General features: G+C 34.4%; 1 protein-coding gene and 2 long non-coding RNA genes across 6 annotated transcripts; 1 reads left to right on the top strand and 2 right to left on the bottom strand.

Annotated features, from left to right (window-relative positions):
• Positions 1 to 1,739: 1,739 nt before the first annotated feature.
• On the bottom strand, positions 1,740 to 8,216 carry LOC126848251 (U1 small nuclear ribonucleoprotein 70 kDa). Its single transcript, XM_050589009.1, has 7 exons — positions 7,979 to 8,216; positions 7,609 to 7,791; positions 7,422 to 7,484; positions 7,233 to 7,314; positions 3,203 to 3,446; positions 2,766 to 3,112; positions 1,740 to 2,677 (listed from the first exon to the last, which is right to left on the bottom strand). Exons 1-7 carry the CDS (start codon positions 8,120 to 8,122, stop codon positions 2,514 to 2,516), a joined length of 1,227 nt encoding a protein of 408 aa, XP_050444966.1. The 5' UTR covers positions 8,123 to 8,216; the 3' UTR covers positions 1,740 to 2,513.
• A 1,732-nt stretch (positions 8,217 to 9,948) lies between these two features.
• Positions 9,949 to 11,378, top strand: LOC126848275 (uncharacterized). The gene is made up of 3 exons (XR_007687234.1): positions 9,949 to 9,985; positions 10,121 to 10,375; positions 10,564 to 11,378. It is a non-coding gene; the product is annotated as an uncharacterized LOC126848275 (long non-coding RNA).
• A 939-nt stretch (positions 11,379 to 12,317) lies between these two features.
• LOC126848276 (uncharacterized) lies at positions 12,318 to 22,130 on the bottom strand. 4 transcript variants are annotated; one of them, XR_007687237.1, is made up of 4 exons: positions 21,964 to 22,130; positions 17,785 to 17,952; positions 12,948 to 13,186; positions 12,318 to 12,842 (listed from the first exon to the last, which is right to left on the bottom strand). It is a non-coding gene; the product is annotated as an uncharacterized LOC126848276 (long non-coding RNA). The 4 variants fall into 4 exon arrangements; XR_007687238.1 differs by having other exon boundaries at positions 12,948 to 13,189; XR_007687236.1 differs by having other exon boundaries at positions 17,779 to 17,952.
• Positions 22,131 to 26,330: the final 4,200 nt, after the last annotated feature.

A 26,330-nucleotide genomic window follows, 5' to 3' on the forward strand; every position in this document is an offset into this window, starting at 1 on the left:
TTCAAAATAATAAATCAGTCGACGAATAAATTGATTTCTTTTATTTGCGACGAGCTCTCGCATATCATGTTGTATTATATACATATATATATATATATATATATATATATATATATATATATATATATATGTACATGTAGATATTCTAAATATGTATCATTGTAAACATACGTTGAAATAATCCGAGAAATTATATGTTAGATAAAAAATTGACACGCATATACAATATACGTAATACACACACGTATGCATATTATTCCATATCGCGTACAAATAAATATTTCACATGCTTAATATTGATTTTCATTTTATTTTGCATTACAGGTGTAAGGATTTTAAGAAAATTTGAGACCGTATAAAAAGTGCGTACTCTTTATAAACATTATTTGCATATGTAATGTCTGCATAATTTCCACTGTTCGCGTACTCGATTATTTCTGTCAGTGAGATAGATTATATCAACTTACATGCTCCCAGAAGATATCCATTTCTGTCTGGAATATTAAACATCAATCGGTTTCGCTTATCGGATCCCCAGAGATCATCAGAACTATCCTGAGTCACTGAAATGTCAATATTCCAATAACCATCAATATACAGACATTCCGGAAAAAAGAATTGGTCTCTGCAGTAAAAATACTCATAAAATAAACATCTTTTCCGTGTTAAAAGCACTTCTAAAAAATGCGTTCAAAGCAAGTACTTATTATACTTTTTTTAGGATGCGATCGTTGACTCTCCGTTCTCATCTTTGACATACAAATTCGTTTTAATTTATGCCATTCCATTATTGTATAATTCTTCGATGAAAATTTATTAGGAAGATTTCTCGTTATAACATACACAATAAATAATCTTATATTATATAAAAAAAAAAAAATTGCTGAGAAAATCCACGAAATGAGAATTCTGATAACGATAATTTAAAGGATCAAAAGAAAATTCTAGTCGTGAGATGCAAAAGCGAATCGCTGTCACTGATTTTACAAAATGCGAAGAAAGAGTGTAATTTCGACAGATGTACGAAGAGATAGAGAAGCAAAAGAACGAAGAGAGATTGCAATTTCCGGGAGAGGATCGTTAATACATATCGGACAGTTAGCGAGAACATCGCGCGAACGCAATAAGGAGCTTGCAACGGGCATTAGTTGGTGGAAAATTATGTTCTATGATTTTCCAATTAACGATAAAAAGTAGTCATTCTCAATTACTAGATGTATCATAATGAATATTTTAATTTAGAATATCGTGATACATTACAATATTGAAAAACATACTGTAAAATGATCTAAAAATGTATAAAATAATTAAAATTAAAAACTCTACTTTGTTCCACATAAAATTAAATTTCTAAGAATATATATAATTAGATTGAGAATGAGCACAATATATAATAATGATTTGAAAACAATGGCTTTCGAAAGTATACCTTTTTGCAAAAATAGGAGGAATATGTTATATTATATCCTTATTATATTTTATTCATACATTAATCAATCGCACTTTTCTTTTGCTTACTTGCCTACTGAAAATCTGCATATCATTTTACCGTATCAATCGATTAAATTCATATGAATTTATTAGCACAATTACACAACAATACGAAAATCTAGATCACATATTATTTCGTGAAAATTTGCACTATACGCGCTACTTGCAAATCAAGTTTATTTCGAAATACGAAATTAATACATTTAAATTTTTGTCATGCGTAACAAGAAATAAAAAGATACGTAACAAATTATTCACGTTTTATTTTATTAGAGCATATAAATGTACATATAGCAGTCATAAAGAAGTTAAATTTTTATACATATGTAATTATATGTACACCTATAGATGGCCGACGCTTAACATATAGCATTTTAACACGATATATAGTACTGAATCAATATAGTTGAATCAATTCAGCAAATGTGCTTTCTAAATCGCGAGGCTTTGCTTGATCTATGATGCAATTTTTTTAATGTTCCTTTTAATTGTTCCTTCATCTATTAAAATAAATGTTAAAAATGTATTTTTTATTGTAAATGTAATCTTATTAATGATAGATAAATGGAGAGAAAACGATAGACAAAAGATGCTTTGAACCGATATAAATGACTGCTTTGACATAGAATTTTTGCGAATTCCTCGCGAAAATTAAAAATTAGAGCTATTAATTCTTTTTAGAGACAATTTGTACAACATTTATTAATTGTTTTATGTGACATAACATATAGCAATATAAAATTTGTCAACGAGTTTTTATGTCAAAATTTCATTTACTAAGTATAATTATTTACTTTTTATTGTAATAAATTATTTAATATTTTTGAGATATTTTATAGAACTTTGTATAATTCTGCGACATATATATAATAGCTTCTCGAACATTTTACATTTAACTTGGTTTGCTCCTGAAAGAGCTTGTTTACTATTATGCTAATAATAGAAACAACACGACAATGATGCGACGATTGCGGCTTACTGTGAAAAAAGGGACACGACGAAAATATGTATACTATCTGAGATCAATAATCTTGTACGGAATCATAATTGTTGTAAGGAGGTGGGTCGGGTCGACTTTCCGGAATACGGTATTTCTCCTCCACCTCCTGATCGTTATCATCTTCGTACTTGACAGCGGTAAAGTATGAGCCCGATGTCGCAAATGTATTGCTGTAATCTGGATAATCTGAAAGGTAATTTTATATTAGCATCAATCCATCCTCATATATATGTTAATATTTTTCTGTAAACATGTTTATTTTTTTTATTTTTACCATCCAAAGGTTCTTCTTTAATTCGAATCTCTTTCGTATCCTCATCCTGACGATCACCACGATCCTTCCTGTCCCTACGATCGCGATCCCTGTCTCGTTTGTCCCGCTTACGGTCTCTATCGCGATCGCGATCGTTGCTTCGCGAGCGCCGTCTTTTGCGATCCCGATCGCGATCGCGATCGCGGTCTCTCCTATCTCTCCCGTCACGCGGACGTTCGATCTCTTCGATATCAGGATCCGGTAATCGGTCGCGACTTCGTCTACGCTTACGGTCGCGCGATCTGCTTCTAGTCCTTCGTTTGCGATCGCGTGATCTGCGACGTTCTCTATCCAAGCGATCGCGATCTCTATAAAAAAGATTAAATAACGTCATTGTTATAATCTCCTTTCTTGAGATCTTGTTATTTGCTATCTCCACCCATCTCCATGCAGCTTACCTGTCTCTGTCGAGGCCACGTCCTGAAGTCTCTCTCTCGCGTTCCAAGCGATACCGTTCCCGTTCTCTTTCGTTATCCTCTCGTCCCGAATGCTTGATATTAACGTCGGGGCCGCCCCTACGAGTGCCACCTAGGCCGCCGCCGAGTTTTCGGGGCAACCAACCTTTTACCGTTCTCGCACGCTCGACATCGACCAATACTCTGCGACCATCTATTTTCTTACCATCCGCATGCTTATACGCAGCTAAAAGGTACCGATCAGAAATTACTGTTCGCCAGTGAATTCATGCGCCTGAATAATTTATTTCTACAGCGAGATCATCTACGTGCCGACGAAAGGGCAAAAATTCGAAAAAGCTAACCAGGTGAGATACCTGGAACTTGCGAGTCCTGAAATCAATTGATTTCAGAATCCCGAATTACCTAAAATTGAACTCATTATTGGATTCAAAATTCAATCATTTTGCAAACAGAAATCCCATGATTCAACTTAATTTTTCCAAACCTCTCCGACTCTCTCGATCCATTATAAAATAACAAATACATACATTCCAGGATTCACAGACTTTCGAAGAGATAATTTCCAGAATCTATAGATTCTATATAATCCAATCATTCTCAGATCTACGGAACCTTGAAAAAAAAAAAGAAAAAAAGATAAGCCAATTGAAATCCACAGATCTTCAGATTTGCAAACTATCCAAACATATAAAGTTTCCAGTCCGCAGAACTCGTAACTTTGAAGATTTGTGGATTCTAGAGATATCTATTAGAAATCATGTTTTCGAAGAATCCTAGAACTTAAAAGATTCTTGGATGGATGCTTCAATCTGTAAATCAAAATATGCATTACTATATCCGAAAGGAATCCTCGGTTCCATAGATCTTTTCTCTCTCTCTCTCTTTCTCTCTTTCTCTCTCTCTCTCTCTCTCTCTCTCTCGAAGAAATGTCCGAAATATCTAATCAATGGAAAATGGGGAGATCGGAAGAAGAAGAGGAGAGAGTCGACTGAATTATGTTCGCAATTTCACAAAAAGTTACTCTGCGAACGACAATTCGTTCGAAAGGAAAATATAGGCGCTTAAAATTGTGCTTAGAAACTTGCAAATCTCAAGTCGCTAATGACAGTACAATCTCTCGCCATATATCCTGTGAAGAAATACTTGTCAGAAAGTACTGAGGAAATATCTGCATCTCTCAATCGCCAAGGCTTGTCATCGCTATAACATCAACCAGCTCAATGACCAGTTGTATTGAATTGCTAAATTAAAGAATTTGTCGGATGATATCGAGGCTGGTGACACGAGCTGCAACCGATCGCGCGCACATCCGCTTGCCGGCGTGTGTCGTTTTATCAATGTAAAATGCAGAAAGATATTTAGTATTCGGCATTAATGTGGAACATTATATTTACACAAATTACGAGAAAGATTATTCTCGCGAAACAGATACCTAAAAATAAAAAAATAAATTAAAATATTATTTGAAATTAATTCTTTGTTTAAAATCTTAATATTAAATAATTAGAGTCTTTTGTATAAAAGAGAGTACAAACTTCACCGTACAGTTTTTATCGAGCAAGGGATTAGATTTGTTTCTTTCCTTTAGCGAAAATATTCTCAATTCTCTGAAGATCCTAAAAGAAATATTAGGTAATACGAAAACTTTGAAACACTATGTCGTATACTAAATCGCATTTCACGATGAAAAACGAAGACGCATCACAAGCCATAGCTACGATTATGCGACGATCGAAAGCAAGAGACGCTCCGGACTCTCTTTAGAGCGGCTTAAATCTACTTTTTTATAAGATCCAAAAAAAGTATAGCAAATACAAAAAATACCTACCGCGGCTACTTACGTACGGAAGTTAACACAAAGCGGTAAGAGGTACGGTCTAATCGTGAAATGAACTCATGTAAGAGACTCGCGAGGAGATTACTCATTGGGAAGATGCCCAGTCTTCATACGTTCGTTCGTTCGTTCGTTCGATCTCTCCGAAGAGGTTTATTGCGTTTACCTGGTGCGCTTTCATTTTCGTTCGTACTTACGATTAAACCGTGCGCATTTCGTATATACTTATTGATACGTGTGTTATAGTGTGATCTAGTAGTAAGTTACATTTAGCATAATGTTAAACACGAGTACCTCAAGAAAGATACTATTCGCTTCCAATAATCTTTAATATCTCCCTGTCTTTAAAAGGGGTAGAAGTGTTGTTTATTTTTTTTTTCCGCGTCGCGATCGATTATAAATCCGAGGATCAAACTTTAGAGATCAAGGCCCTCGAAATCTAGATTTCTCGGATATCTCCGAAAATTTTAGACTTAAGAGTCAGACAATCCAAAGATTCAATGATCCAGAGATTCTACAATCCGCCAAGTTTACGTATGCGTTATCCGAGCACGTTTCACGCGAGAAAAATTATGACGAAAAAAAAAAGAACTGAGACAAAGAGATCGACAACAAATATAAAGAAAAATTAGTATTCTATATCGAAATTGATACGTTTAAGGACTTGTCTGTATTATTTTAAATTACTTTTTTTCCGGATATAAGATAATGAGATCGGATATTCTTGTAAAAAAAAAAAATACAAGAATATTTCAACAACTAATCTCGTCGCACATATTCTACATTTTTTGTTTTTGGAATTTTGTGTCTAAACCTATTAATTTTTTTTTCAAACATTTAAACCAAAAAATACGTATATATGCTAAGATGTTACATATAACACAGTTTTCCCAGATTAATTTAGTTTCATATTTCTTTTACGACATTTCCAACCCATTATATTTTCAAAAATTTCTAACAAAATAGAATCAATAGATAAAAATTAAAAAAAAATTAATCTAATGATAAAAATATTAAAAAGAACTATAAACTAATTGCATGTTTCATGCAAATGCGAAACGATTTATACTGAAGGATGAAAATTTATTCCAGTTTAAAATATTAATTCAATGATATTAGAAAAAATAATGATATTTTGTGACACAAAGCTTAGTAGAAACAAATGCCTTTTTCATATATAAAATCTGAATCATTCTTTCAAGCCACAGAATTATGATCGTCCCAAATATAAGATATTATTCCATTATATTCGTATGTATGAAACGAGAAATATCTGTACAAGATGTTCGTATCGATATTTTCGCTGTGTTTATTATACAAATGAATATACGGGTAAAGTATGCCCCTGAACCTTCATCCTAAAAAAGTCCAGCAATCAATTTCAATGTAGAATGCTAAATTTCACGCGATTCTAACGTAAATACTAATGTTCGCGCAATCCGCAGATTCTACGGATCGATTAGGCAATACCACGGATTTCAGAATTCATGAACGATAATTGACTCGAGATGTATTCTAAGAGAAAAAAAAAAAAGCTACGCCCGATCGTGTGTATATGGGTCAAAATCCGAATGAAAAGGACCCGTAAAGAGCGTGGCGGATGTTATCACGTTCGCCCGTTATAATTCGGTCGAGACCACGCATCGCTCGACAAAAAATCAAACACGATAAATAGGGTAAACAAGTAAGACGCTAACAAACGTTGTTGTATGTTGGATCTTACCACACATACAAACCTATCTTATCAGGCAGGTTCAGGGATTTTGCATGGAATAGTGAACGGCACTAGTTGCCGGCAGCGGCCACCACTGTACCAAGAACAAGATAAAAACTGTATTAATCAAAGATAGCCAATAAACGTTCACGTCATTTGATTGTTTGTTCGTTCGTTCGTTCGTATGTTTTTCGCTTTTACCATATTTATGCATATTTACAAACGGTATCCCTGCATGGGTGTGCGTATGGCGGTGGGGAACCCCCCCTAGACGATATCGTCTAGTTTATAAGTACCAATAAAAACGGATAGCCTAACTATAGCCCTGCCCCCACTATATCTAGCTGGAAGTGACGCTAAGTAAGATGAAATTCCAGACTATACAGGGCTCGTTGAGCTTCGCGATAACTTATTCTTTTTCTTTTTTTCTCTTTTTTTTACCTTTCCAAGTTGTTACTTACAGTGCATATCTCTTTCGTGCTCATACTCAATGAAGGCATATCCTCTAGGTTTACCATTAATTGTATTATGTATTACTACAATCTGCAAAAAATCAATATCGAGATATGAGTCTTTACTCTTATTGCATAAAATTATTAAAATAAAAGCACATGCATATATGTATCCTTTACTTTTGAGAAAACACTTACCTTTTTTACTGGTCCATATACTTCAAATTCTCTTCTTAGTTTGGATTCTGATGTATCATAATTCTGAAAACAAGAAAAAAAGATCGTATTAAATATATTCTAAATTACTCAATTACATATTTACTTAATAACGCATAATAATATTTGTATAATAAACTTACAATAAAATAATATAAATACAACTTACAATACGAGCTACAAAAAGAGTCTTGAAGGGATCCGCTGTTACATTAGAAATACCAGCAGGATCCCATACCGCAATTTCTTGCTCAAGCTTATACGCAACTTGCTCTGCACGTTCCCTTCTTCTACGCTCCAGACGTTCCTCTCGAGTCTCTACTCGCAATGGTGGTGGTGTATCCTTAGGATCCTAAAAACATAAATATTTCTTTTCTTTTAAAATACATTCATGAAGAATAAAATACAAAGTTCAATAAACTTATCTCAAATGAAAAAGAGTCTTAATGTCACAACACTAAGATAAAGAAATTTAAGTCATAATTCAATTCACGTTTAAGACGAATATTAAAGAACAAATGTAATGTATCGCTCAGTACCTCGAAATATTTGAGGAAGCCTCCGACGCCGATGTAGCCGCTGTTCTTCTTCTCATGCGGAAGCTTGCTGGCCGGTGGTAGATACGGAATCGGATCACGTGGCGCGAATAATGCCAACAAATTCGGTGGTAAAAACTGCGTCATTCTAGAAAGTCGTTAGAATTACTAACGTACGAATTCCGCTCATCAAAATGAGTCTCGATTACATTGCATAAAATGGCAGCCACATTGGCTCCAAGAGTTGCCGATAATATAGTCGAGCATCATTTACGCGGGAATTAGAGTACAGATGTCTTTAACGTCTTTTTCCCTATATCATACTACAGCATTTCCTAACGTACGGAAGGTATATACGAAACACGGTACATACGAAAAAAAACACGATTTTTTTGCGCTATAAATATATTTGCAAAATAAATATTAAGATTAAAATATACATTTTTTGTAATAAATTATAGACTAAATGCTCAAAGATATATCTACATCGAAAAAAATCAGCCATGCCGACCGGTTATTGAAAATGCCGATCATCGATTTTATAGAATTTAGCATATTAATGAAAAAAATTGCTGGGCGCTATACTGTAGGTAAATAAATCTTTGTCGATATTAATAAAACAATATATATATATAATAATTTTATAAAAATAATAAAATGTTTTATTTTGTTGTTTTATTTGAGGCAGTTAATACATAAAAGATCTATACATTTTTGATAATAAAACAATAACTGGATGAATTAAAATAACGCGTAGTGTGTTTTTCTTTCAGTTACATTAATAAATTCCACAAGATTGTAATAAAATGTGTCTTTAATAAAAAATCTCGTCAGCGATAAAACCGGTGATAAAATAAATTGCAATTTAACAGTATTGTTTAATTGTTCTTAAAGCGCCTTAGAACGTTTAATATTGTTATATATGATATACATAGAATAAATTAATAAATAAATTGTTAGAAAAAATTAATAGAAAAAGTTACATACAGTTAATGTAATCAAAAATTTCTTTGAGATAAACCTGGAAAAAGTGCGATGTTTTTTAATGGGCCGATGGATGAGAGATGTGACAGGGAGAGTCGACCGCACCTTGCCGATCATCAAAGCCGCCGCGATATACTTTCGAGCCCGTCCCTGCATTCTGCCCGCGAAACCAATCCACCAGCGCAGCGCTGGTTCATTGTTCAATGGTTGTTATCTCGGCACCTGGAAGCGCACCTCGCCGTCGATTCCCATTGGTTTGCTGCGCCAGTGCCGTTCGCACGCACCATTTTGAAATCCTTTGACTGTTCACCCGGTTCAACAGCGCAGCGATGGCGTTATTTTCGGCGAATTCCCATGTCGAGATTGCCCGCCGTTGAACGTTATTCTCAGGCGACGCGAAGATCGAACCCAACCATGGCGGCGAGGCATGTTTTAAACGATTTCAGGCGGATTGCCCACGCGCTGCGCCCGGCTGTCCAGCGTCTCCGCGCCGGAACAGCACCGCCGCATTTCCGCCGGCGATCGTACCAACAGCGAACGATATCGCACTTTTAAAGCGATCTCAGCCAGAATTTTGAATAAAGAGCCATGCGCCGTCGAAACGCCCGATCATTATTTAGTGGTCTTCGCCCCGGTCTGCAGCGGTTGACCGTAGTATTAAAACAATGAAGTTTTGAGCGAATAAATTAGTTGCAATAGGCGCGGTTCGTTCGCCGTGAGCCGCATTCAGCTTCTCGAACATCAACATATACCGATGGTTTTGAGATTATGACGAAATTAACGGCACCTGACATTTGGCTTCCGTTAAGGATGAGTGCCATACGTTCTTTCGAACACGAACTGGCTCTTAACATGCATCTTTGCCCCCAGTCCCGGGAACGAACGCCGACAACACAAAAAGCGTTCACCAAGGTTCCTGTTAATGATTTAAATAAAGTTTTAGTCCTGCGAACATCCCGTCCACCCATCCAGCCCCACAACCACCCATAAAGCATTCTGGCAATCAATTCCATGGAAAAAAGAAAGGTGAGATTCTTGATAGATTAAGAAGATTTTGCCAAACAATAGAATATGTTCCATATAACGCAATATACATACAATATACATATATAATTAGTATATTAATAATTATTAGATATAAATCTTTATATTTATTTTTAGGGTTATAAAGGAATGCAAACGACAAGCAAACATATCAGTGTATATAGATATAAATTCCTTTTTGGAAGACCCTTGGGAAGATCTAGTCAAAAAATTTAATTCAAAAGAAATAAGCAAAAATGAAACATCTAAGAATGAATCTCTGTACAGTTTAAAATTGACAGATAATGATCTTGTAAAAAAATCAGAATAAATTTTCAAGAGATAAATTTGGATGATTCACAGTGTAGTAGTCAAGAGACTAAAAATGATCAGGTTTGTATAGATATAAGTTTGGAAACAGAGAATACAGATCTCGGTCAAATATTGAATAATTCAATAAATTTGGAAACTAACAATATTTGCTCGAGATTCATTAAATGAAAGTATATATAGTATTAATAGCAACATTTGTGGAATCATAGAAGTGAAGGATAATACTCATTCAAATGCATTTTTGACAGACACTGATCAGAAAAATATATAACAGTAAATAAAGAAGAACATTTATATTATGAAGAGAAATAATACTAGACAAAAATACATGTAATAATTGTTGCTGTACAGATATTCATGAATTGTATATAGGTATGTATATAAGTACATCATAGAAAAAATTCAATGTATTAAAATTTTTCGAGATACATTTTTTTGGAAACAGGTTAGAGTTGTGAAATTATATTCAAAATGTATGTGAAGCAAGCTAACATTATCTTATAGATTATATATTTTCACAATTTGACTGTGACAAAAAGATGTATAAATATGTATATTTTAGACTTATATAGTTATATGTGCAATTTTGTAGTACATATGAGTCCACTAAGAATACAAGAACTTGAGGAAACAGTAAAGAATCTTAAGACAGAATTATAAAAAAAAAGCATATGTGAGATTTGAAATTTTATTAAGAAGTATAGAATCTCTGTTCACTTTTTAAATTCATCTTTTAAGTTATTAATTTTCGAAGTTTACTTAAAATATCAATTTTGATACTTGAACATAATAGGTACTTAACACAATAGATACTTGAACACAATACTATTTTGGTCGTATAAATGTTACATTAATTTTTTCTATTCTTATTTAGCAAGTTTGTAAATATATTCAGTATCAATCTTATGGTTAATATTTACAAAATTTTTGTAAATTCTGGATTTATAAGTAAGCTATTTATATTGGATATATCCATCTTTTTATATGAATATTTCGAATTTAAAGTATATTATTTTCTCATTTAATATTAGAATATAATTAAAACTAGTTATTTATATATAGTTATTATATATATATATATATATATATATATATATATATATATATAAATTAGCATTATTAACATAAGAAAAATCTGTAAATCTCTATCTCTTTCTCTATCTCTGATCTATTTACTTTGGAAACTCATATTATGTAGTATGTATATATAATTGCAGAAATATATGTGTAGCACTTCTCGAAAACAAATAAAATTTTGTGAGTACATTTTAATTAAATATCACATTTAGTTAAATTTTAACTAATTAATTTTTAGCAAATGCATCTTCATCATTAACTTTTAGAGTTGCCATAGATTATTATTCAAGTGCATATATTGTGATACATATAGTTTATTCTAGTTTGAACAAGTATGAGTATTTTCACATAATTTAAATCTACTTTACATTGAAAAAAAAATGTTTTGTGTAATAAATTCACCTGATCTTTGGAATATTTTAGGAAATTTATATGCATAAAAAATGAACATCTACAGAATTGACATAAAATTTTTATTGTGACGAAAATTTTTATTTTAGATATTAATTATTACTTTTAAATTTTGCAATTGGAATGTATATTATATATTGATCTTAAATAAGTAGCATATGATCAATATTATCTTTATTAGATTAGATTATTAGTTATTTTTGGTCGGTTATAGATAACAATGAATCGAACTTCTTTATACATTATATAATTGCTTTTAATAGTCTCTTAAATTTCAAAATGAAAATGAATTACGCAACCAATTATAAATATTAATTTTTTAAATGTTATTAAGATTAATAGAGAATTAATTATAGTTGCTAGAATTTGCTAGAATCATCACTATCAATGTTGAATATGTGAATTAACATTTATCATGTATATAAAATTTATGCTATGAAAATACTTTCTTTATGATAGAGAAAGAGAGAGAGAGAATAAATTTATGTAATAAATATTTATAGGATTGAACAAACAGCATAAGAAAAATTTTAATTTTTTGTTTATTTTTTGAAGGAAACTAATAATAAGGATAATTATTCGACAAGTATAATGTACAAATAACGATCTGGTACAAAAATTTGTATAAGAAATTTAAGTTTTTTTTTTTCAAATCTATTTCGTAACTTATCAATTATCAATTATCTCTCCACGAAGTATGTAAATTAATTATCCAAATATTTAATTATATGTAAACGATATATACAAAATTGTGCGTTAAACGTAAATACAAAATAAAAACAAAATAATGTTAATTTTATATTATAACATGGCGAAAGTATAAGGAGAAAATATCATGAGAATGATAATTTAAGTTTATATATATAAGTTAAAAATATTTATGTATGGATATACACATACGTATATATTTAATATTAATAAAATTCGATTTATTTAATTTTTAGATTCTTAGATTTTTTAATTAAAATAATTTAAGTGAAGAGTCTAATATAATCTAATCATTTTCCTCATCATTATCATCCTCATTGTTCTTTGATTCCTGTAATAAAATTATATAAAATTAATTTTTATGTAAAATTTTTAAAAATACTATATATTACATTCTATTAGATTTATATTTCTATAAAAAAAAAGTATATATTACTTCTTATTGTCATGCGCATGCGTTTGTTTAGAATAAGAGGTCGTATATTTCTATCTCTCTCGCAGAATTTTTCCAAAACTGCCGTGTTGGCCAGACTCTGTTACAGGGACTCTACTATAGACCGTACAGCAGCGCCATTACATCCACTTTTAGGAATTGGAAACACTTATCCCAAACACTTTATACCGTCAGTCAAATCTCCATTTGGTTCATGTCCATGCTACGTCCACTTTTCGACACTGCTAATAAAGTCATCGTTAAATATATACGTGCAAATGTCAATTGCTCGCATGCATACACACACACACACACACACACTTAATGTTTGCATGTTATTCGTTTATTCGTTTGCATACATTTGCGGGCACACATTCTCTCTTATTATAGAATATTAATTTTAATAACAAAATATGTAATAAAAATACGTAAAATTTGTATAATGAAAAACTTTAGAAAACATTATTATTAAAACTATGACAAATCAATGTAATAATAATAATACGTGATAATACACATAATAAATACACATATATATAATATGAAATAATAAAATTAATAATAAAATAAAAAGGAATTGAAAATTAAATTTCGAGCAGAAATGCTACTTTGGCAAACAGATGATAAAAAAATTACTCCTTACATTAAAACTTATACGCGGATAATAATTACTTGTCTATATATATTCTTTGTATATGGCTATATTCTGATTTTGCATAAAGGAATACAAAGGGTATTACGCAATTTCAATGCCGTTTATACTAGAAACAAATCATGTAACAGCGAAGACAGGTATCGTTTCCTTTGAATTTTCATAACGCCGCCGACCATACCGTTCGACTTAAATATACGTTACGTAAGCGCTATCATTATACGTAATTACAGTCGCTTTCGACAGCAACGTATTTCCGCTACCTGTTACCCAAGGTTCGCCTACTACGTATCTCTTTAGTTAACCAGAACCATACGGTTTATCGAATATAACGTTTAACGCGAAAAGGATTCCAGCCTACAATAATACAATCTTTTAATAATACAACTATATAATAATTGTTAATCGCATCTAAAAATTATGTAACTCATGTTCTTATCGCGAGATATATCGCGGTAATCATAGCACGTGCGACTATCGTAGCAATTTCCATAATAGCTGAACTGCGATCTCTCTCGTAGGCGGCAAATATTTAGGGATAAATTAGGCGTATGCGCGCATTGTGTCACATTAATTGGGAAATTCAGACGCGAGCGGTGCACGTATTTCGGTAATGTGCGCTCCGGAGAGTTCGCCGAAATATTAATGTCCATCGAATTCGGCCGCAATTTCGCGATATACGTGTGCCGCAACGACGCATTCCCGCATCTGTACGCGCGCCGAATAAAAAACGCGCCCACTATCTACCCATGCGTCGCACGCATTTCTACGGGGCGTTCCAAAAATAGTGTACAGCCGGATTATATATACAGAAATATCGAAAGATTTTGGGATTTAGAAACGGCATTCTCGACAAGGAGTTAATTGACAGTTTTCCTAGAAATTCTTTTATATCGTACAATTTAATATTTTGAAATAAAAAAAAAACGATTTTTCTTATCGTTATCGAAAAAAAATCTGGACTTTCGAGTATAAAATTAAAAACAAAATTTTTCACAAGTCAAACTTTGTAAAAAGCCAAAAAGATAATAAAATATTTACATTTTTTAATGCAATCTTAGCAGAAATTTGACAGAATTTTAATTTGGATTTCATACAAAGATATGGAAAAAAATTTAAACTTGCAATAAATGATTGATCTCTCGATACTTTCATTAAGAAAAAATCGACTGCAAATTTGCCAAAAATATTTGTTATTAAAACGACATTCGGTGAAATTTTGAAACGTTTTGCATTTGTGAAGTAATATTTAAAGAATCTTGAAATTTAAAATCCGTCAAAATATCATTATTTTCAGTCGTTTCTTTATGATTTCGAAACGGTGGATGCCTTATTTTCTGTTAATGATAAGTCAATGATCAAAGGATTCTGAATAATTTTTGAACACTGCATGTATGCAATCGCGATACGCCGATATTCAATGCGAATATTTCGCACGCATCCCTACGCTCGCTTGCGGAAAAGACTCACGAAGAATGACGATGTACATATGTACACACATCGTCGAATGAATTGCGAAATGCACTTTGTCCCCGATTACACTTGACGATTAAGCGAATCGCAATGATTTGTACATATGAGAAGCAATTTCCTGAGGCTTCCCAACAAGAAATACACATAAACACAACAATGTCACGAGATTGGCTATTAAATAGAAAAATTTTCGAGACTAAGCAATTGTCTATTCATTAGCCAATTGCGTGATATTGTGTCTACTGTGTTTTCTTGCTGAAAATCTCCCTCCGACACGATGACGAAGAAGAACAAACAGCCGAACGTATCTGCGGCGTGAACGAGTAACTCGTTTACTCGTCAACCTTATTATCAGATATGTACGACTGTAAAATCATAGAATTTAGATAAACGTGTCACTGGGCAAGCATAAGTCGCCATGTTTCCTCGAGCGAGAGAACTCGCGAGCATTAGATATCGGCATGCGCGGCAGCGAGTTTCCACGAATCGCTTATTCGAGCGCCCGGAAAACGGCATCGCATGTTCCGTCACATGCACGTGGAATCGCCGCGCGCGACGCGCCGACAGGCCGACACAAGAGCCGATGACAAAAGCCTATTTTCGAGGAGAGCGCGCCGCGATGCACGATGCACGGGGCTGTGAGAATGTGTGCCGCTTTTCCTAGCGATGTGTCGGCCATCTTGCGTTTGCGTGATGTCACGGCGTGGCCTACTTCCGAACGGTTCCACGTGCGGGGGTCGTCGACCCGGGTTCTCCTCTTTTAGTCCCCTTTTGCCTAGGTTCTAGCCTCGCGGCCTATTCCCCTCGCCGAACTTTCGACAACGAACGTACGCACGTTTGAAAGATCGTCGATGGATGTATACGCACGAGAGAAAGCGCGCGCGCGCGCGCCACCGTTGCTACTAAGTGTCATGTTGTGTGTACATCGCGACGTTGTGTAATATTTTATATAGCGCGTCTTTTCTTCCTGAAATTATAAAATATTTTATAATATATATATATATATATATATATATATATATATATATATATATATGCACACACAGATATACTTTAATAAACTTTAATAAACTTTAATTTTGCTCTCTGTCTCTCTCCCTCTCCTTCTTCCTTCTTTTTTTCATCATCTCCCCATATTTTAATAAATTATATTTTTTCAAGGCACATTAGCGCGCGCAAAAAATACTGTCTTTTTGTATATTACATTATATGTAATTTTGTATTGTTCTAAAAAATTATCTTTCACAAGATTAAAAATTTTAGAAATTATATTATGTGTCAGTGTGTGATAAATTAGGAAAGATATATAAGTAATAAATATTGACGTAATTTTTTTTTTTTACCGAGAAGTCAAAATATATACTTTCATTGCAACGGTAAAAAAATATGTAACTGTTCAATTTGGAATAAAATATTGTTAATAAAAAACGTGAGATGTAAATGAAAAACTCTCAAGTCATAAAATAGTTTTCGCTGCTTATCGCCCATTAATTTATCGTCAGTCTGCGTGGGTTTTATGATCGCAATGTGTATATAAGTCTACGTACGAACAGGTTTATCGAAATGTGAGAGACAGCTCTTTCAGAAAGGTCGCCGTTACTTTCAAATGTAGCAATGCGACCTCCGCTCCTACGCACCTGTAAGCACCTAATGAGAGTTTCTTACATAATCGAGGGATCGATCGTCGAGGACACGATGCGGTCGAACCGTTACGCGTTCGTACTTATGTCAAAATAGTAAGACGCATGCTAAAATTAAGATTTCTATATTCCATCTTTTCGATACGTTGAAAATGCGCTTGAGACACGCGCGATAAAAATTATGCACGTTCAACTAAATTTCCAATTAGTCAGCGAAAGTCATATTACTCAAGGCTGACAGTTTCGTACGCGCCTTATACGCCAACAGCGCTAAGAGACTCATTCAAAATTCATTTCTAAATTATGGATTTGCCTAACATTTATGGGCTACTTTCGTAACGTCTTGCAGGATGTCACAAAAAAAAATCACTGAATATTTTTTAATAATAGATTGTTTGCTTCATTTAAAGTCGATTTTTTCTTAGCAAAAATGTCGAAGCACAATTTTTGTCATATATCAACATATATATATATAAAAAAAAAAAAAAAATTTCCGAGTAAACTTTGAGGATAAGCCAAAAAAATAACAAAACTATTCTTCCGTTTATTTAAAATGCACAATTGAAGAGAACTTAAAAATTTAAAAAAATATTTACTTACTTTTGTTGAAGTAGCAATCATTGTTGCGACCCCGCGAGCACAGTATAGACGATTATAAAATCGAACAAGCGAAGATTGTATATCGATTAGATCATCAACTCGTTTCGTAATTTCTCTCGTTCATTTGATAAAAGTGAACAAACGAGAGTGTGCGAGTCCAGTCTTCGTTGTGTCACAAGAACCGGTTAAATATATGACGACGCGCACGTAAAACGGCAACGCACAGAAAAGGAAACTGTATTATTAGAATATTAGAATAACGTGTTTGCCAAATGCATTCGCGAGAAATTTCGTCTTATCTAACATCGTATCTAACAATGAGGAGAACAGTACTGTATCACGCGACAGTCATTCCTCTTAGGCATTTCCGAAGACGAACGAAGCTAACGAAGGAAAAGCTTAATCTTATTGTTAGCTCGCACACGTGCTAGAAAAGATCCAATTCCGGTCAGATTTCTAATGTACATACACCTACATCCAGGTCGCACTTCATAAACTATCCGGCATGCGCAGTTCCAGGTCATTAGGTCAAGCCTTCTTCATCGACCCGACCTCGCTATTGAAGATTCACTTCTCTCAATTAGACTCTCAATTGTGTTTCTCTCTCTCTCTCTCTCTCTCTCTCTCTCTCTTCCTTTGTGACCTGTTATAAAAATACAAAAATTCTATAATTTAGTTTAATCTGTTTTCCATCTATACACTAATATTCTTCACAATATTTTATATTAGATATATGATGTGAGAAGAGAAAGAAATTCGGAATTTGGGGAATAGACGCAACGGAATCTTGAATCACGAAAGCATGGGAAAGTGAAAACTTGTCCCTCCCTTGTGAAATGATGACAGTTGTGAAATATTTGATCGGTGTCTTTCCGCTGTTTCTTTCAGGACACTTGCGGTCTCACCGCGAATGGCTGATTCAATTTGCATACATGATTAAAAGATGTAGCGCCAATATCATCGTTTTCGAGACAAATTAAAAAAAATACCCGCAGGTTCGCAATTTTTATTTTTATTTGCAATTGATTTATTTTTGTGGAAAATATCAAAGACGAGATCATAAATTGTATATCACACAACAAAATTGAATTTGTATTTGTACTGACAGAACTAGTTCCGTATCATCGCAAGAAGAAAAATATTTGTAATTTTTTTAGAAAAATTATATCAAATGTACGTTTACGACAAATGTTGATAAAATTATTCGACTTTACATTTATATATGCAGTCAAAAAGAACTCTTTCCCATTTTTCTTAAAATAATTTTGAAGAAAAATGGGAAAGAATTCTTTTTGACTGCATATATAAATGTAATAATATAATAATATAATATAGTAATAATATAAATGTAATAAGTTATAGCGAGAGAGAGAGACTACAAAGCATTTTATTTAATATATTAATACAAATGAAAATACAGTATCTATACATATTTTGATGGTAATGGCTTCTTTTTTTGTATAAAATTCTTTGAAAAAATTATATGTGTACAAATATATTTTAATAATAAATATTTTTCCTGCCACGTATAGAGTATTCAAAAGTGTATACCTCCTCTCTCGTGTAATATACAGAATGCAATCGAGATAAACCTTCTTTCTATTCTTTTTTTTTATTTTTTTACCGCAAGCTCTGAACATTTCGATGAGAGTCGCTTCGACAATAGCAAACGCAATCAACGACAAGCTTCAGACAAAAAGATAAGAGCAACCGCTCTAAAACAAGCTTGATAAAAAAAGGGGATAACCCAGCGAGGCAAGGGGCGCGAATCTGTGGTTCGTGGGTGAGGGAAGGGGGAGGCGAAACCAGGGCGTAAGTATTGATCCCGCGTCTCTGGGCGGTTGACACATTTACCAAAAGATACTGTGATCTAGTTTTCGTAGGAGATAGTGGGCGAGCTAGAGCAAAAAAAGAAGATAAGTGATCGTCTAAATGTCGATTACGAGTTTGTCATTAACAAAAGTCATCTGACTTTAATGAAATCTTCATTAAAATTCAAAATATATTTTATGCAAGAATGCATTTAAATACTTCAAAAATCTATTTTTGTGAAAGAAGCTATTTAGAGGAAGATATTTCTGTTCTGATTTTTTTCTCTATACGGCAACACTAATATCTATAAAAATGTTCTGTCATTTCACAAATTCTTTTTTTCAAAAAAAAAGAAAAATATAGTACTTAAATAACGAATTCTTGTAGCGACACACATTTTATTTTTCAATTACAGCTCCGAAAAATTGTTATCCTAAAAGGTATCGTGAAATGTATTTGAAATTGATATATGCACTTCTTCCAGAAAAAATAAAGAGTTCATACATCACATGTGGAACTGACGTTCATTTCCGAAAATCACTATTGTTTTATTTAGGGGAAATGAGATTTCTATGTACGAGAAAAACTCTGTTGCCGGTTTCGGGATCGCTGCCAAATAGGTCAGAGCTCGTATTGAACTGGTGTGCCGCGCTGACTTTACCGTCTCTCACCGCTCTTCCCCTCTCCGCCGAACGGAAATCTAGAGCAATTCTAGAGCTAGGTTTCTCCGCCGACAGAGACAAACTATCATGCCATCATCATTGCGTATCGCACCTTGTATCGTCCTGTCGTACTGTTCCGCAACATAATACGACAGATACGAATGTGTCCATCAGACTGATTAATTACGCAGTCTCCGGTGTAATGGATATATTCGGGAAAACAGAGAGAGATAGATAGAGAGAAGGCAAGAAATCGAACCCTGATAAAGCGAGGAAATTAAAGTTAATCGAAAATTATATAACATATAACATAAAGAAATTACTATATATGTGTAATGTTATTTTATGATAATGTCTCGTCAAATCGTCTCGTCAATGTGTTAGAGATTTATCAGAGATGAAAGACAAGATTTTATAATCACCAGAATCTGTTTCACCTGCAATTTTCCCCCATTCGTGTGTTGTTATATTACACCGTACAACACATCCTCCCCTCCCCCTATATATATAATATACCCCTCGAATTTTCCATCATCTATCTTCTCCCTACAGTGCATTGTGTTATGCCGTGACGCGATATAGAGACACGAGGCCGGAATATACCGTTTGATCAATACTCCAGGCATCGTCACAAACATCTCGTCCTTCGTCTCCGTACACGTCGATGGAGCGAGGGAAAAACAAACCGCGGGTTAATAAGACGCGAACTGCCGGACGCGCGAAAAATGATTAATGGCGGTAATGACGAGGAAATCTTTTGATTGAATGGAAACTGTAACTTTTTGGAATGGAAAAATAAATTGTATGGAATTGTTTGGAAGCACAATCAGCTGGCATGATAGTGACATTTAAAGTCTCTAATGACGAAGTCGATAAACGTTGAGGAAAACTACACGGCTGCTTTTAGTTCATCGAATGTAACATGTGATATGGGACACGTGCCGAAAGGTCGATGCCCCTTATACCGGATTTTATTTGATTCTCTTTTCTCTCTCCCTTTTTCCCGCTTATATACCCACTCATTTGTATGGAAAATTCTTTGTGGCCATTTAATAGAATAAGCATGTTTTATCGTGACAATATTAGAGAAATTATTAGGAGATCTCTTTAAAAGAAATTTTAAATATGTGGCAAAGAAATATATTTGGATCAATTGATATCGTTCTATTGTTTGCCTTATATTGTTACAGCCAATATATTGTAACAATAATTATTAAATAAATTTTTCAAGCTTTCTCATTATTTATATTATATCTCACGATTTTATTTAATTAATTGTATACACATATAAATAAGAATTGAAAAAATATATTTAAAAAAAATAAATAACCAAGCGAGATAATATTGAATTGAACAAAATAGAATTGCGTGATTGAGAGCGTGTCATGTTCTCATAAAATTGGACGAATTTTCATCGCGACCGACATTCGCCACCGCAATTATGGGTAATTTACGGCGCGGGAAATTCTTGACACATAGTGTGCGAGCGCACAGTTTGGTCGCTCGTAGCGGAACCGCGTAAACGGACCGCTATTAATAGGAAGCAGCCGCACCTATTTATCTCACATCTAGGAGAGTCAAGTGCAGTCGGCTGGTCATTTGCGCCAGAAACTTTTCATAAAAGTTTTAGAAACGCGTACGCGATACTCCGCGCGAGATGCCGCTCGATACTCGATACTTTCCGTGTATATCGATATATTTAACTTATATATTAGCAGCAAATCGATAAGCTTGTATGTATAAGTATAATGAATTATAACCGTAAATCTAAAAGAGATATGAACTAAGTCGTTACTACTATCAGATCCACATCATCATCTCGCCAACTAAGCTATTACATTTATCCATATTTATCAACTCACTGTCGCTCACTTTCAATTCCAGTGTTCACGCGATGCACATGACGTATAAAATGCTGTCGAGCAACGATCGAAGTCGTCGCGATTGGAAAAGATCTTATTACTCGCAAATGTGTGTGCTTTGTATATAATCATACTATCATGTTTATTTTTCTTTGATAATAATAAAATAGAAGATCAAAATAGAAGATCAAAATATAATATGATTCGTTACTTGCAAAATTAAAGAATTTATTATATTTATATATGGATTGGCTCTCTCCTCAATTTACGCATGCATTTACAATTTGATTATATTTAATAATAATCGATTTATCATACGAGGAGCTCGCGTCTTGCTTGGGGAAGCCAACGAATGTATCCCGGGGATTCTCGTTACTCGATTCACTTCTTTGTTACACAACCGTCTCTCTCAGCAACTCGGACAACTATCGACCCCACCAAAAGCTCGTGTCTCTCTCGTCCCGCGTTTTCTTCCGTCTTCTCACCATTCCACTATCGATTCTGTCGATCGATGCCGATCCTCGATTCTGACTGAACTGCAATCGATTCTCTACTGCATCCTTCGATGATCGATCCCGACTATTGATCCGATTGATCTCATTGATCTGATCTGATCGACGTATTCTGATCGATTTATCTGATTCTCTGACTCTCGCATCGCTTATTTATCGACTCTTGATTTTCTTTTCCTCTTCATTGTACTTATTTTATACCGTTGCTATTTCATTTGTTTCATGCTTAAATGTCATCTATTTCTCTCGCTCTCGTATCCGACTTGACAAGGTGGGGGGCCACGTGCTCCTTAGTCACGCGAGGGTAGGACACGTGGTATGTACGTTGTACGGTGACGCATAGGCGTGGAGAAGCGCGTATTTTCCAGGTAAATTTAATTGAAATATTTAAATATTTAAAACGAATTAATTTCATATTTATCTCTGGAAATGTTTAGCTTGTGTTTTTTTTCTAACAAAACAATAAAATTATGTAGCAAAGCATATTTTGTATATAATTCTATATATACTATTCTATATATATTATTCTATATATACTATTCTATATATATATATTATTCTATATATACTATTTAATATTATAATCATCGAAAAAGAAAGAAGTTGAAGAAGCAAAACTGTCTTTCTTGAGCAGTATATGCAATGCTATTCTCTTTTAAGCTTTTAATTTTTTATTGTGAAATTATACGAATATTGCACGAATATGAATCATTGGATTGCGCATGAAACTGTTCGAAAAATATTACCAGACATTCAGATTTACTTATCATCTCAAGACAAAGATATCTCTTTTGCGAAGCAAATTACGACAAATTGGACTTTCAAATTTATAGCGTTAACACTTTGACTTTGTTTATATTTCACAAAATATTTAAATTTCCTACGATATTCATACTAATATATGTATATGTATACACATATATATATATATACAAGATATTTAATTTTCTCGAAAAGAATATTTTATTAAGATAGGTAATAAGACGATGAGAATCTTCGGAAACCGCAATGACATTGCAAATCGGGCATTCCGATTATGGCATTCCACGAAGAAAAGCCGCGGAGAAACTGATAAGGAAAGATAGAATTCGAGGCATAGGAAGGGAATAAGCAACGACGCGAAGAAGAGCGGTGGAACGCGAGGTTTTACGCGAGTGGTTGCTTACGTAAGCGTGCATGTAGATAAGAAGTTGCTTATCTGGGAGGAACGTCGCCATGCGGGCAACCGCGTGCCAACGTACGAAACCGTAACGGTTGCGATTTCGACGTGGCAGAATTCGTTCTGCCATTACGGAACGACTGTACGATGCAGCAAAAAAACGAAAAGAAAAAAAAAAATTATCCATTTTTTCCTCAACATATATCTGCATTTAATTAACTCCGCGTTTAATATATTTTCTTCACTACACTCGTTTGAGAAAATCGAAGACGCGAACATCGATTTGTGTAATAGCCCGAAGGCAGGAGGAGAACCGGCATGGCGCCAAGGCTAGGAGAAAATATCAAGGAGAAACGGGCAATTGAATTGAATACAGAAATCGAAACGAGGAACATGTAATATGCGCGTTGCATAATTAATAGCGTAATTGCAGATCTATCCTGCATTGTGTGCGCTTTTTATCTTTTTCGCGCATCGAAAATTATCCTGCAACAAGGACAAATTGCTATGCCGCGCGTTATCTAGCATTAATTCGCGCATCGGGATTGGTTAGGTTTCTAGAACTTGATATATCGCTGATTTCTCTTCCACGTATTTTTTTTTTTTTTCCCGTTCTATAATTTTTTATATATCAATCCATATTTATTCTGATAACTCTCACTTAACAATATTGTGCATTATATATGTATATGTATATATATGCACTTATGTAATTTTATCTTTATATTTTTGACATTGTTTATTTTACACATTTCTTTTTTTCATTCTTGAGTTTCAATGATATTTTATGTACAACTAATATATTAGGAAGCTAAATAAAAATGTTTACGAAAGTAATTATTCCGAATAACAATTAAATATAATACAAGAATCTATATAATTCATTGGAATTCCCACGGTATTTATGTACATATGGTTGGTATAAGAAGCGAACTATAAATCGTGAGATTCACGGTCATCGGTGTATAGCTCACTTGCCTGATGAAGGGCTACGCCGGTGTTCCGGTATATATCAGTACATCGCAGTGATGCTCAAACACTCGAATGTGTAATTGAGCATGTCCGATTCAAATATGTACGAATAGGTGACTTAAAAGTATAAGGCACAGTTTATTCAATTTATCTGTCATTAAAATTTTGATTTTATCTAACATTTGACGCATATATTTTTATATTCGAATATATTATTTGCCTAAAAAAATATATTATCGATATATTAGAAATTTTTTATCGCCTTCAATAGCATTTCTCATTTTCGCAGAATGTTCCTCGCGCGTATATATATGCGTATCTCGTTTCTAATGTATTGAGAAATAGGCCGCATTCGCTCGCTTGGCATTCTCCTCTAGTTGCCTACCACACGAGGTAGGGCGATCCAATTGGGGTTCGAATGGCCCAACGTGGTAGCCTCCCCTTTGAGTTCCCGTTGCGATCAATACTCAGGCCACGATGCCGAAGCTAGGCAAGATCACCAACTCTGTACTGAGGTCTTCGTGATACGAGGATGTCCTTGATATCCATTGCGAATTTGCCGTCGCAAAGTCTCGGCTATAGGGAATGCAACGGAAAATGCAAAGGTCACGTCTCTAATCTATCTCTTATATAGAACCCGATTATACAGTTCTTATACTTATCCGCGATAGCGTCGAGTAATAGTTTATGAAGTTATAAACAGGAAGACTCAAGAGCCGAGAAAAGAATCGGGCATATATTTCCGACGCATTGCGTCACGCTGCTTGGCTCACACAAAGTATTCTACATCTACATCTATTCTTTCTCTCGCAAGAAAGAGGATATAAAATTTTGTCTCTTCAGTCTGATAACCTTTCTCTTTCTGTTCGAGTGTAGACGCAAATATTATATGCAAGATAATCGTATATTGAAAAGATTTTAGTAAAATTCTAATACAGAGATATTCTAGTAATCTTTCCCTCCCCCCTCCCAACCCCCACCTCTCTCCCTTTCTATCTACGAAAAGAGATTGTAGCGATATCGTACTTCTCGAGCTGGATTTTTCTTTTCTCGCAAATTCTTTCTCGAGCGTTCGAGTACGGGGTGGTTTCAAGAAAGAGTGAAACTTTAATCGTGAGGATATTTTCTCTCGGGACACCCTATATATACATATACGCGCCGCGCGTATCCGTCAGGCGAACGGGAAGCTCCTATCGTGAACGTGAGCGCGCGCGCAACACAGTTATGCACATACACGCACGTGCAAACCCGATCTACAGTGGAACGAGATACGCACACACGCACGCACACACGCACACACACACACACACACATACGAGCGCGGAGGCGAACAAAGAAAAGAACCCTAGCGACCAGCAATGCGGCAACAGCGAGCGCCTGCGCGCCGCTCTATATGAGTCAAGGACGACACGTGCGGCTACGAACGACCTACTTATATATCTCTCTCTCCGTTCGCTTCGTGCGCGATCGCCCTGACGTACGAACTTTCCCGAGCGCAGAAATAGGACGGCCGGCGGTGCCGTGCCGCGAGTCCTCAACGTTTTACGGAACGCTGCCTAACCCTTCCTTCTTCTTCCTCTCCCATCCCCCCCCCCTCCTCACCCTCTCGCCACTATTTTCTCGTTCTCTCTCGCACTCTTTCTCTTTCTCTCTCTCTCTCTCTCTCTCTCTCTCTCTCTCTCTCCTTCTTTCGGCCTTGTTCCGCGACGCGTTATGCCGTGCTGGTTAATCGACTGATTGTGAGCGCTACTGCGCCACCAAACCGCCTAATTCTCTCAATCATTCCGCTAGTAATCGTAATGCTTAATATTCGGTTGTTAACCTGCAAGTATTCGCGCGATCAAATGTAAAACTCATATTCTTTTCTTCTTTGCAAAATATGCGAAATTATATTCTGTATTTCGAGAGTGTATTTAAAAGAGGAAAAGTACCTGTATTTTTATTATACATATATAAAAGAATTTTTTATGTATACATTTATTACAGATTTTTCTATGTTTAATGGAGATCCTAATGTAAAAATGAAGAAATTGGAGAGTTTT

Source organism: Cataglyphis hispanica, chromosome 3 (genome assembly GCF_021464435.1).
Source record: "Cataglyphis hispanica isolate Lineage 1 chromosome 3, ULB_Chis1_1.0, whole genome shotgun sequence".
In the NCBI taxonomy this organism is placed as follows: Eukaryota; Metazoa; Arthropoda; class Insecta; order Hymenoptera; family Formicidae; genus Cataglyphis; species Cataglyphis hispanica.

What these genes read in the sequence shown, in the direction of transcription:
- LOC126848251 (XM_050589009.1), bottom strand. Translation starts at nt 8,122, where the DNA reads ATGACGCAGTTTTTACCACCGAATTTGTTGGCATTATTCGCGCCACGT. An exon ending in GCTTCCTCAAATATTTCGAG is followed by an intron (nt 7,792 to 7,978) that starts GTACTGAGCGAT and finishes TTATGTTTTTAG; the next exon opens with GATCCTAAGGATACACCACC. An exon ending in GCACGAAAGAGATATGCACT is followed by an intron (nt 3,447 to 7,232) that starts GTAAGTAACAAC and finishes GGTACCTTTTAG; the next exon opens with CTGCGTATAAGCATGCGGAT.